Source organism: Anser cygnoides, chromosome 5, assembly GCF_040182565.1.
Source record: "Anser cygnoides isolate HZ-2024a breed goose chromosome 5, Taihu_goose_T2T_genome, whole genome shotgun sequence".
NCBI lineage: Eukaryota > Metazoa > Chordata > Aves > Anseriformes > Anatidae > Anser > Anser cygnoides.
Genome location: NC_089877.1, coordinates 55,474,922 through 55,488,645, shown reverse-complemented (window position 1 = coordinate 55,488,645; position 13,724 = coordinate 55,474,922). Strand labels below are relative to the sequence as shown.

At 39.4% G+C, this 13,724-nt stretch overlaps 1 protein-coding gene across 6 annotated transcripts in view; it reads right to left on the bottom strand.

The window, feature by feature from the left end:
- Window positions 1-3,784: 3,784 nt before the first annotated feature.
- The window catches only part of TECPR2 (tectonin beta-propeller repeat containing 2), a 44,810-nt gene continuing 34,870 nt past the window's right edge, over window positions 3,785-13,724 (bottom strand). For 4 of the 6 annotated variants that reach the window (XM_066998350.1, XM_066998348.1, XM_066998349.1 and 1 more), the window contains 3 exons: window positions 8,672-8,813; window positions 7,314-7,463; window positions 3,785-7,051 (listed from right to left, as the gene is read on the bottom strand). In XM_066998350.1, coding sequence (XP_066854451.1) covers window positions 6,894-7,051; window positions 7,314-7,463; window positions 8,672-8,813 — 450 coding nt within the window. In that variant the 3' untranslated portion in view covers window positions 3,785-6,893. Of the gene's footprint in view, window positions 7,052-7,313; window positions 7,464-8,671; window positions 8,814-9,585; window positions 9,792-9,873; window positions 11,127-13,724 lie in introns of those variants that run through there. The other 2 variants (XR_010832009.1, XR_010832010.1) reach the window with 2 other exon arrangements.

Here is a 13,724-nt window from a genome sequence, read left to right as displayed (position 1 = left end):
TCCCTTAGACTCCGGATTTCAAAAATAACCAGCTCAAGCTGAATGTCACTGTGACCCATTAGGGTCCTCGAGACAACAAAAGCTGTACTACTCCCCACAATGTTGACTTTTAAAATGAAAAACTGCATGAATTTTTGTGAAATTTAGCATGAAGAAAGTTTTATTTGTGACATATGAACTAGGATGTGATTTATGTCTGTGTTACGCTGGCATGTTCCACCTTGGCTGAGTTCAGGAATTTTATCAAGGACCCTAGATCTGCAAGCAAGAAACCTTAGACCCAAATCTAAGAAAACGTACATTTTTGCTGAGATCTGCAAAAGACTCCCCATGGCAGCTGGCAAAATGCAGAGTAGGGAACTGTATGTAGGCTTTAAGTCTGTGTGTGTTGTCCGGAACAAATATGCTACAGGAGAGACTGAGATAGCTCTTAGCAAGTATAGTTCTGCACAGACAATATTCCTCTTTAGGTCTCTGAACCTAACAGTAAGACAGATGCCAGCCTGCTCCTAAAACTGGCTTTGAAAAATCACTGGATGTCTGATTGCGAAACTCAGGGATTGAATGAAGCATGGCCTTTTAAGTGAAAGCTGAGCTCACCTTGCTCAGCGTGCTTTGAAAACTCATCTGGCAAGATATGGTATCTCTTACCTTTAAAAAAAAAAAAAAGAAAAAAAAAAGAAAACATCTGTCACCTTCCATCTTGAAAGTCTTTTATTAAAATCAGGTTTAAGAAGTTACCACACTGCAAGCAGCCAGCAATGGTGAAAAACATGCTGCAAAGGACTACAGACAAGGGCATATAAGGTCAAAGGTAACAAAAGCCCTGCTGGCTTTAACCTCAGTTTAGACAAAATAGTAGAGCTTAAGTTGAAGGAACAGCTTTGCTGCCTTCCTGGACCTCAGCTCCTGTCATACAGAAATTAAAAACAGCAAGATGGGGAGGAAGAAAAGAAGGTGACACAAAACACTCAGAACAGCCACTACAGAGCCCTGTGCTCTCCTCCCAGCAATGCTTTGTATGGGCACCATCTCATCACGCAGCTGCAATGGAAGGACAGGAGAAAGCTCGCTCCACCAGGCAAAGAACAGGATGAAAGGAAGTCAGCAGGCCTTGAGACTAACAGGATTCAATTTATCTGTTCCTAGTACAAACACACATTTCAGATTTCTTTTGTTCTTTTAAATGCCCAGCCCATGCTGACAGTACTTTGTTAACCAGCTAATTAGAACCGAAGACGGACAGATCTCCTACACAAGTACCTATGGCACCAATGTTAATATTTAACAAGGTTGGCATTATTATTACAGTAATTATAAAGCGAACTAACAGTGCTAAACCTGTTATTTCAAAGCGTCACACCGATCATTTACCGTGCTCTCCTTAAAATAATTGACTTTCACCACAGCACGGTGGAAGGAGGTGCAGATCCGCTGGTTCACGTGCTCCTTACTCCCAATTCGGAGCGCTGGGTGCAGCTCAGAGGGAGCAGACTACGGCCCATCTGTCGAGGCAGAGAACAGATTTAGCGAGACAAGCGTGGGAGCCAAGCAAATAAAATCTCAGCCGTCCTAGCAATTACCCGACTTACTTTGCCCTTCCCGCGATCCGCTGGCTGGCTGTCCCCCGTAGCAAGCAGGGACCGGGGGGTTTCTTGCTGGCACTTGCATTCTACCCCTCACCTCCAGCCCAAGCAGATTCCTTCTTTTTTAAACACCCCCCTGCTGCTCAGCCAGGCATATGTGCCAGGCAGTCTGCTGGGTGCTTCCCTGGAACTTTCCTCCCAATCTATTTTTTTTTTTTTCTGAAACAGTTTCAATTAGCTCGATTTTTCATCTGACTCAGATGAGCTTTGCTAAATTCACCCAGCACACAACCAGGCAAAATACCGCAATGTATTTTTCAAGTAGGAGTCATCTACTGTGTATTCCTGTTTTAACAGATGTAATAACATCTATACCATTTCTCCATTCTATATACAAGATATCTATGCACTTGTATAGTAACAGAGCGTTCTCCTGGTGAAGACTCACCACACTCATTAGACTACAGGTCTACAATACGCACATAAAGCATGCCGTCAACTTCTGCAAAATCAAGATAGTAAATACAGGGTGTTAATCTAATTCTGTACTCATCATTTAGCCTATTTTTGCTGTATATGCAATTTTAAATGAAAAGTGCTATAAATTTAGGCCTTCTTCCTTCACCTGTATCTACAATAAGTGAATCTCAACTGAGGTTATGAGGAAGATGTATTAAAAAAAATAAATCACAGATTAGTTCTATAATGGAGAGAAAACAGTGAATAATATTTGAAAGATTCATCCATAACTACAGTTTCATTCAGCGCTATTCAGCTGTGCATTACTTGGTGCCTCAGGCAATCACAGGCTACAAAAATCAGCATATTTTAGTCATTTCCGAGGGCCAAAGATAGGGCATTTTTTTTCATTTTGAGGGATTTAATATTTTTGGTGTTTTATTATCATTGTGTTAGCTTTTAGAAAACAGAAATGAATTAAATATATAATTGATAAGTCCACATTTCATGGGAACATCAAGTTTCTCAAACAGGTCTTTGCTTCTTCTACTGCTTGTTTCTTCCCCCACCAGCATCAAGCAGGATTTAACTTTATGGCTAACGTAACAACTTCGTTAGATCTATTCACATAGACTTTTAGTCAGATAAAGACCAAACAAATCATAAGGGTAACTTCACCTAGCTTCCAGTGTGCTACCAGCCAGTCTTATCTACGGAACTTCCTGAATTGAACCCAAAACCTCACTTCCTATCTCGATGTCAAGCAATGAGAAATCCATAGTTATTTCTGTGACGAACCTAGATATCACCATTCAGCAATCCAAAGGGACTTTTGTTTATCTAGATAGTGTAGTTGTTATCAGCACAGCTCTGGGTAGAGTAATTCATAGAAGATGACTGCAGCTCAGCTTTCACTTTCCGCTAATTAAAATCCAGTCCTTTAGATTACAAATTCTCTTCTGCAGAAGCGAGAGTGAGGTGGTTATTTTTAATTAGAGTAACTCATTACCAAACAACCAGAGCGAGCTACTTTGTTTGGCAAGGGATACACCAGCTTTCTTTGCTGGCTACCTGCCACCATGATACACGCAACTTTTCCTTTCTGGAAGGCTGTGAGAGGAATAAAACCCACACCTCGCATTCTACAGCTAGAAGTCTTCAATTACGATCTTATCTCTCTACTCCTGCAGGTAGGGCTAGGATGTGGACAGGGCTGGTTAATGTAAAAACTAAAGACCAGAGATTTTCACCACAGTAATGAGTAGATCTGAGTATCTTCATGGATGATTTATGCTTTTGTAACAGCTACTCAACAAGGCACAGCCACAGACACACAGGCAATTGAATTGCAGTCCCTCACACCCAGAACATCATTTACTGAAAATTTCTCTGAGGTTGTTCCTTAAAATTTATCCAGAACTCATACCAACAGCTCAGGCATTGAAGGGACTTTCATGAGAGAAGCAAAAAGACAAGGCAGAATGCCCTGCTAGTCTGAAGTAAGTCACAAGTGCCTTTGAGACTCATCAAGAAAGCAATGCAGAAGAGGTAAGGGGTTCAGATCTTCTGATGGCCATGTGCATTGGGAAGTCGGTTTCTTGTACATCGCACCAAAGATGCTCTTAATACAGATTTAAACATTTTTTCCAAATTCTTTGTTCCTGTATAATAAATCTATGTTTAGACAATGGCCTAAGTCCACAATTAGGAATTCTCATCATCATTTTCTTAGCAGTAACACCATTTCCTAACAGCAACTTTACTGTCTTACTTAAGCAATTAAAGTATTTTGACACTTGTTAGTGGAAGACTCTTTTTGTACCATTCAACATTTTCCATTCCTTTTTATTGCTGCAACACAGAAAAACAAGAGTTACTTAGATATCTAGATGGGTGTTTCACAACAACTCAACTCAGGCATCTGAACTGCCATCCGTCCGGTGACATAAGGATCACTCTTGTATAACAGAACAGGCTGATGCTGTAAGGAGACCAGAATTTCCCTGCAGGAACCAACAGAGGCAGCTGAACAAGTTTGTCAACATAATTAGTGAAGACATTGCAATCCGAATCTGAGCAGGATTCCCGTGGTTGGAAGTGGGTTTAAGTGCCTGAATTGTCATTAATCGTGGCTATGCCTTCTTGCGTGAAGTTACACAGGTCACAGCTCCATCAGGAAACAGTCTGCCCATGTGGGAAGTGAAGGCAATGGTGCTTATTACGCCTCAGAAGCTGTTACAGTTCCAGTCCAGAAACACAGGAAGTCTTCTGATGAGCTCAGATATTTTAAAACGCAAAGCAGGGTGCAGTTACAGCACGTGGCACAATCACCTATTTTCAGCCTGAACATTTCCTACCTGTGATCACACATGGATATTCTTCACCCAAGGCTGAAATATTTAACACACAAGTGCAATTTTTGTACAGTGTACACAGAAAGAAACTTTGTTTACTTCTGTTATAGAAAGACTATCTCAATAACGAGGCAATAAGCTTAATATTCAATATGCTAAGTGTTTAATTCTCTTTGCTTGGAAGACGATCATTTTGCTGGTTTGACACACCTATCAACTAAGAAATATATGAAATATACCTTCCAGTATCCAGGTCCTTATACTGCCATTACCCTATTATCTGGGGTAATAGTAAGATAAGGTTTTCATAAGCATGTTTGTCTTCAGCACAAGACAATTTACAGACAAACAGAACTCTTGTGAATCATACAACAGATGAGTCTTACCACAGTAACTTATTTCTTAAAAATCTAGTTTATTGCACTTGTCTCAAAGCACAAACAAAAACCTAAATACAGAAATAAAATAAAAAAATCCTAGTTTTATTAAAACTATCCTAAAAAGTAGTCTGAGAAGAGCTCGACACCAATTTAATATTAACGACCATAGCAAGGTACAGTACCATACAGTAAACAAACAACTAGCAAGCTCAAGCCATTACTAAGATGACTTTGAAAAATGTAATACAAAAGTGTCACTATTAAATAATGCCACTGTACTTGAGCATCCGGTGCTTGGTAGGGTGCGGAGAAGTACTCAGATCCCTTCTCCAACGTGGTTGATTCAGGAGCTGCCAAAAGATACTTTTAAGCTGAGATTCAGCTTCTTTGGGGTCCTCAAGATACCAAGCTATGCTTGCATAAAACAAACTGGGTTACTTCGTGAGCAGATTCCATTACAATCCACTGCCAGACAGGCTAAAAAAACCCTCTGGGGGTATTTTCCATATACGGATGAGCTAGCAATGAAGCAAACATCATCTGTAAAAGGGAAACAAAGCTGTCCTCCCTGCAAGACTGAAAGAACAGACTGAGAACTGACAGCCAGTATCACAAATGGTACTAAAAATAATAATAACAAAAGTGACATAACTTGGTTCTCTCTCCACAGATCTACATTCTCACCTTGCACCACGTTTGTTCCAAGTTTAGTGCAGTACATGCATGAATTATTCTGAAAGAGAACAGAGGTTAAAAAGAAAACACATCCTTTTCTGTATGTATTGATTAAGTTCTCAAAACAGAAACATCCCCTCTGTTCAACACCTGGCCTTTTCTGAAGCTGGCTCATTTACAGTATTGGTTAGCAGCTGCTTAAACATTCTGATGGTTTATAAGCTTAGAACGAACACAAAATAACTCCTCCACCTACATACTGAACTAAAGTTCTCTCATCCATAGTTCTATTGCTTAAAAAAGATGAGGTATCTTTCAAAAAAGATTTAGAGTTTAAAGAAAAATAAACTGCAATGATTAACTTAGGTTACTTCCCAGTTCATCACATACCTCTGCTGCAACATCTGTTAAGTATAAGACACTTCAAATTTAGCTAACATAGCTAAAAATCACAATATTGTTAAGTATTTTCTCACAATATCACAATTTTTAATGGGATATACAGGTAATTCTATCAATTATCATTTTGCCTTTAATATATCTATGTTTGGTACTCAAAACAATTTGAGTCCAAATGTTAAAGCACTGGCTGCAGGCACAAATATAGCTTAACAGGTATTATGAAAGCTGCCTTGTACATTCCTGCATTGTACTACAAACCCAACACGCAACTTCTTCCTATTCCGAAGTGGGACTTACCCCCCACCAAAACTGTCAGCTTCCTGATGGCTGCGTGAAATGAGCAAAAGTTCCCCTGATATTAGATGTAATCCAAACTTCTCACTTGTGATTGAAGCCAAGTTAGAAACAGAATTTGTAGACATGGAAGGTTAGTACAGCCTTGCAGCAGATATTTGTATGGAAATGGACCAAACTAAGCTCATTTCAACATCAATGCTGTGGAATCACAATGTTCTGAGATCTCAATAAGAAATACTTCAACATATTTTCTTCCATGCTGCAAGGAAAAAATTATTCTAAATATATACAATAGTTGGAGAGCGTTCCCATAAGTTTGGAGTTCCAAGTACAAGAAGAAATTGAGAAAAATGTAACGTTTCTGCTGTAGAGAAATATTTAATGCAACAGAATTCCTTCTCAAAATAAGTACACGTATTAGTGTGCATGCTGTTGTGAAATAGTCACTTTCATTGCTAATCAGAATAAGTTAAAGAATTATGTTTCCAAAGGAGCTGCTACAGTAGTACGGTATAACAATTGCAGTATGCCACACCTAAAGAGTCTCCCAAGAGATACTGGAACAAACATCAGAACTCACAGCTTGGGGGCTATTTAACAGGTCAGTTTTTTAAATACAAAAGTGCTAATATCACAGGTCCAATATGAGTGGCTTTTTAGATCCAACATTCTGTACATACATTACAGTAATTCTGTATGTCCTTCTGTTTTTTTTCACTGCTTCATAAGCTTGAAAGACTTCATATCACTTCCCATTCATCTTCAAAATCATCAGGATGAAGCAGAACAGAAGTATCGTTATTTTTCTGCAAATTATGGGAATGGCTAAAGGTCTTAGTGAGGCGCTGGAGAAGGGATCCTGAAGTGCTGATTGCCCACAGTTCATCTAGAGGGGTCACTGCAAAGCATAAATTATCCATCTTTTAATGAAGGCAGTAGGCTCCAATAATAAACAGTAAATAAATAACATTTGAATTTATTTTTTCTAATTGTACACAGAGAAGGTTTTTACTAATGTGATAAAAGCACCTTGGTGAAACTGACCGTCCACAAAGCATTTAGATTACATAGCTATCCCTGCTAACGATCAGTTTGAGCACCAGCAGGCAGAAGTCAGCAGAAATCAAAATGTTCTGGATTATCACGCAGACCCAACTTGCCTGTTAAACGTGAGACATTTCCAGGAATCTTCTTCCAGTAGTCTCCTGCTGGATTCTTGTCAGTAATGCCATATCGACGAGCTACATCTCCATTTGGACAGCGCGCCCAAACGGTCCTTGTACTTATAGCCAGCTGACATGCCTGCAAACCTAAAGATAATTGGACATGAGGAGGCAATAATCACAGGCTTTCTTAGGTAGTAAATACACTTGCAGTAAAGCTTAAAAGAAGACAGGGAGACTATAATATTTTTATATATTCTGATATTAATACTAGAGAAGAACTCAATTATAGAAGGCACAAAGAAATACCTGATTTTCCTAGAGGCTAAGAAAGAATTGGCAAGATGACAATTTAGGACTACATTTTTCCTTACACAGACTTTAAGGGAGGAGAACAAGGTAGACGCTATTAGATTTCTGAGCTTCTTGCCCTGTATAAGCAGAAGCTAAGAATGCAGGCCACTTGCATCACATGGAGCAGTTGTAAACAAACAGGCTTTTTAATTGCAGACTTTGTAGTCATTGCAACTATTGACTGTAATAACATCACTGTGGATACACTTTGTTGTGTAGCCATAGCCACAAGCAACAACCAATTGAGGATCTTCCCAAACCTATTTCTGAGCTTCCACTGTATTTCACTAACAGATGGGGAATAATCTGACAGTTATAATCTTAGTTTGCCTAAAAATGGTTAATATTATAGACATGGTGGACATTTTTTCTTCCTCTTCAAAAGAAAGCAGATCCTCTGCAACTGAAGTGCCATGCACTTCTGCAGTGAAATATCTTTACAAAGCAGACAGCATCAATATACTGTTATTTAAAAAGAAGCAATTAAATTTTAATTTTACTTATAGGCAAAAGGAAAATGTAATTACTTCATCTAGAATGCATCCAGTACACAGAATTAATAGAAAGATGTGCAAAATCACATTAGATTTTTTTTTTTTTTAGCCACATCCAGACAGGAACCCCACATTGTATCACATTTAAATACAAAACTTCCCAAAGCATAGTAGTCTCCTATTGCTTAGGAACATTGCTTTAATCCTAACTGAAAGGTAACTGTACCATTCATTAATTCAATGGCAAGAGCCTGAAATAACACACACAGTGGAAGTTCATCTGAAAACCAGACTTCAGTTAACTACATAGTGTTTTTAAGTGAAACCAAGGTCCTCTTTAAAAGACAACCCTAATCAAACACTTTACCGAGTTTCTATAAATAAGTAAATTTGGTTACTGAGAAAAATACCTGATTTCAGCATTGCTATCAAACCGAAAAAACAAAAGGGGAAAAAAAATCACAGAAAATGGCAGGAAGCACAAGGAATTAAGGTATTAGTTTTTACCTGGCACATGCTCCCAGTCAGTGCCTACAGGCATTTCTTCTGTGATTCCCACTCGTACGTGGACATTCCATTTGCTGTCAATTGCCCACAACATCTGATCATTTGGACTCGAATGAATGCTGACCAAGTTGACTCCTACTGGCTATAAAAATTAAGCACAGTATTTAATCTTTGTACCACTGTATCTTTAAATACAGACACTTGCTCCTCACAGAAGTACACACAAAAAAGTTGTAAAATATTCACCAGAGACTAGGGACAGAAAGAAATCTAACTTTTTATTTGTCATTGTATAAATTACCCAGTTTTCAAAAAAGTCAATCCCTTCCTAAATAGAAAAGGAACGTGAGTGAATGTCAGCTGAAGTTACTGATATTCATATTTGATGTTCAACATCCGAGTTTAATAATACTCGTGTTTGCTCAAACACTGTTATCCCAATCAAATACAGTTTTGATTGCAAGTTAAAGAGAGAACTCATCCACAGAAATGCAGGAAGAGCGTTATTTTCCTATTGCTTTCCTGAAAGTTTTCCTACCATAACTAAATATCTCCTGTATTCCTAAATATACATAAGCTGCACATTTTTAAGGTCTGAATATCCCACCGTTTGCAGTGATACGGTGATCCGCCCTCTCCCCTGTACTCCATTCGATAGGAATATGACCATGGTGAGCCCAAGAGAAATATATTTCCCATTCTGTTCCCAGGGAAGTCCTTACTCTATCTGCTCCTATGGAGACTTGCCTTAACTACTATCCCAAATCAGTGTTACTGACCACAGCATTTTACATACATCATAAAGGTCATGACTTTGTAGCAAAATATATCAGCCAACAGGTTTAGTGTATGCAAATACCCTAAAAAAAAAAAAGAAAACCACATACAAAAGAAACAAACAAAAACCCACATACTTTAAATAAAATGTAGATAAGAAGAAAAAAAAGGGATTTTTCTCCACATCAGCCTAATAAAAGTTGCAATGAAGACGACAGTAAGATGCCCGGAAATATGTCATCATCTGGCAGAAGCACTGCATTTCTTGCAATAATCTCACAGACATAAGCCGAATATCCAGTCTGATAAATACAAGAACAAGCAGCTCTTTGTATGTATAAACCTAGGAATACAGGACCATAATCAGTACGCACATGAGTGCACAACCCAGCACCAGATGGGCCTTCTGTGTACATAACAGTTACCTGCTTTGGTTTTGCTTTGAAAGTTCTCATGCTAACATCTGATCTGGGTCTGATCCAGTTATAACCAGGTTCAACTTGCAGCTCCAAATCAATCCTGTCTATTTAGGTGGTAAGACCTTTGACAGGCTGTCTTCTCACGCTTGTGCTCTCATCAGGTACTTGCACTTCGTTGGGAGCTTGAAGCTGGCTGAGCCTCGAGGAAGTGTTTTCACCTCTGCTGACAGTAAACTGACAATGGCTGCAGGTTGAACACTTACAGGAAGACACAATTTGTCTTGAAGAGACAAAAAAGATAACCCACACGACGCATCCCTCTGTCTTGCCACCCTCTTCACCCAAAGTTACCCTCACTCCTGGGCCCCTTTCTTCATCACATCCCTCTCCATACTTGTGCTTTCAAGTGAGCTGCAATTAATAGCTTCTGCAGACTGAGTTACTGCACGCAGCAGGAGATCTTGGCTTTTTTTTTTTTCTTTTTTTAATCCATTTATCTCCTCCTTCCCACAATGTCACTCTACCATAGCCATCTCTTCCTCAGATTTAGGGACTTTCTGCCTTTCTTTCCTCATCTCCTTCACACCATGAACTGCTAAGCTCTAGGTCTGCAACATACCTCAGGTTACAACTACAGTCCTTCAGAAAAGGACTCCTCCTTCTTACTGACCTGTTGGGATCTGTGCACCTTGCTCTCCACTTTTCCATGTCAGGAAATCATTCCTCTTTCTCCATCATTTGCCTAGAAACAACCGGAGGAATATTTCCATCCAGAAAGACTTACCGAGTGCTCACACCCAGCAGCTAAGCCTGTGCATTACTACAAAATTATAGGTAGTGGAAGCTAAGAACAAGCAAACAAAATACCCCAAGAAAGTAGCATAAATGGAGTTGCATGATGCACAAGCTAGATAGCTTCCGATATCACTGCAGGTTCAAGTACAATCAAAGCAATTACCTCTACCTAATTCTTCAGAAAATCGAAGAAATGAATTATCAAGTTCTAAGATCTCCACAAGCTTGGACAAAAATTCTCTCTACATATTTTAAAGCAAGCTCCTCTTTCCTCAACTTTTCCTGGCTCTCTGGGTATTTCACTTTTGCTTTCTTTTCCTTTCTCAGACTACTTAGTTCTTTCTGATAAACTTGCATCAAGGAAACAATCCTCCTACTCACTCTTATTATAAATGATCCAGGCAAGACACCGATGGCAGCATCCAGTGCTCTTAGCAGGAAACACCCCACTCTGCTGCAGCTTTCTGATGTGAAACAGAGTAAAGGACATGACTGACAGGACAGCTAGTGATGTGATTATATACCACAGCTTTTGGAACAAAGCAGCAACAAGACGCTGGGAAACAGGCACAGGCAATTCTTAGAGCCTGTTGCAGAGGTTTTAAACACATTAGATGGCTACCCAGAAAGCACTCAACTGCAACAAAAAGATGCGGCTACCACAGCAGGATAAAACTGATTCAGAGTTTTCCTGACATAATGTACCACTTCTGGAGAACATCTCAAATACCCCTCATTTTCACTAAGTTTTAATTACCATAAAAATGTTTAAAGTATTTTATAATCTATATAACAAGAAACAGATCTCGACAGCTACAGGTAAAGATTAAGTAGAGTTTTCTTATAGCAATAAAGAGTGCTACCAGTGCAAATTTATAAATCTGCTGATAACATTTCAAAGACTGATAGCCATGAAAATGAATAAATTATTTCAGAGTAGCCTTTTCTTAACTCGTTAAACTTCTAACAGCATTCATGAAATCTGTATTAGGATCTGAGCAAGTGGCATGGAGCTGGGGCAGGGGAGGGTCAGGCTGGGTGTTAGGGAAGGGTTCTGCACCCAGAGGGTGGTCGGGCACTGGGACAGGCTCCCCAGGGAGGTGGTCATGGCATCGAGCCTGAGGGAGCTCAAAAAGTGTTTGGACACCGCTCTCAGACACAGCGTACTTCTCAGTACATAACACTGCATGCTAAGAGCTGTGAATATCCTAATTGCCTGATACAGAAAAGAAAATGAAAAATAGTTTGCTAGCACCCGATTGTCTGAACAGAAGACAATGCTGATGAAACAAAGTAAACCTGAAAGAAGCACTTAACTGACAAATTGTTACATGACATCATTCAATAGCATCTGTGCTAAATATATTTGAGTTATAAACTTGTCCATTAGCTTTATAATTCAATGCAAATCATTTCCATTCCTTCTACAGACCACAGAGAAATATGCTTCAGTGCAAGAGCTTTGTTTAAACAATGGTATCCAACAAAATCCAAAGTAGAAACTAATGCAGTTTTCACCCCTGGACTCTGAAGTTTTGCCTTACTGTAACTGCTTCAGCTACAGATGAACCCAAACCACACCGGTTCATTTCCTTGTCAAGGCGGAAAGGCCAAAAACCACATGCACACAAAAAATGCATCAGAACATTTTCCAAGTCACTTTTCAGAATTAGAGTCCATGTATCAGCAGACCTCCACTATCTCTTTTCTGCTGCAAACACTGAGGGTGAGGAAGACTAAACAGAACGTTCTCAGCCTGTCCACCTCCACCCCCCACTTCATTTTTTTAAATAATGGTTTGGTGGCTACAAGCAGCATGAAGGCATGAATGCTCTACTCACCTTCATAAAACAGAAATACCTTCAGCTGCTCCGGGCCAGGCTGTAAGAATATCACATCAGAGCAATTTCCCACACTGTTGAGCACTATCTGTATGTAGATCAGATTCATCCGACTGTTCTGATGGCTAACAGACACCCAGACCTTATTAACTGGCATGACAAATACATACTGCAGCTTAGAGAGACTCCTTGATACAGACCCGACCGCTGCATATTGTTTTCAGGGCTCCATTTGTATGGCAGTTGTAAATCACTTCCACCATTGGAGATAACAACCAAGCACGAGCAACGCAGGAGCAATACTGACCAGAACGTTTTGCATTCAGACTTTGAGGAGCAGAACAACTCGCTAAACCAAGTGCCCCTTTTTTCTCTGTAGAAAAGTTCAAGGCAGCATACAAGAGCAGGAAAGGTTATGAATCTATGTTTAGTCTTCCTTGAAGCTCCATGTTTTTCAGTAATGCTGCCACAGAATTGTCAGAGAAAGGTTATTTATTGACTGAAAAACTGGAGCTTTATTTTCCTCAGAAGCCTTAGAATAACAACATGACTCCTTCCCCCAGTTTGTGCCTGCAGTGAGTAAACAGACACGAGCCTTAGCTCGATACCTCCAGTCTATGGCTCGCACAACCAAGAAAGGGCAAAAGGCATGCAGGCAGTTTTCTTGACCTCTCACCTCTGTCAACTCATCTGTCAATTTTCATTCCAAGTGTTTTTCTCATAGGGATATGCAAAAGATATTTTGCACACACACATATGGCATAGAATCCAAGAAAAGATCATGCCAAATCCATGTGACTATTTAACGTGGTGAAGCTCTAGCAGGTCCGCAAAATACTTTCAGAATATGTAGCACAACAACTGTTCTTTACAAGCAATTAAAATAATAATAATAATGCAAAGACCATTCAAACCATGAGCCTAGTCTGTTGATTTGCCCAGCTGTCTTCTGGTCACACTGTCTTACACCTAAGGTTACAGACAGCCTATAATGCCCTACACAACATTTTATAATTAAGACTACAGGTGTGTGTGTTTTTTTTTTTTTTAATAGCGAACTAAGAAGTTAAAATGTTAAGATGAGAACGACTATGTCTTTATAGAAATACACAACGCTACATGCAATAACTTTGCATGAAACAGAACATAATGTAGTACAAGGTAATAAAAACCTTGATAAGCAAGGCTCTGAAAACCAGGGCATTTCAGGTTTTTTGTTTT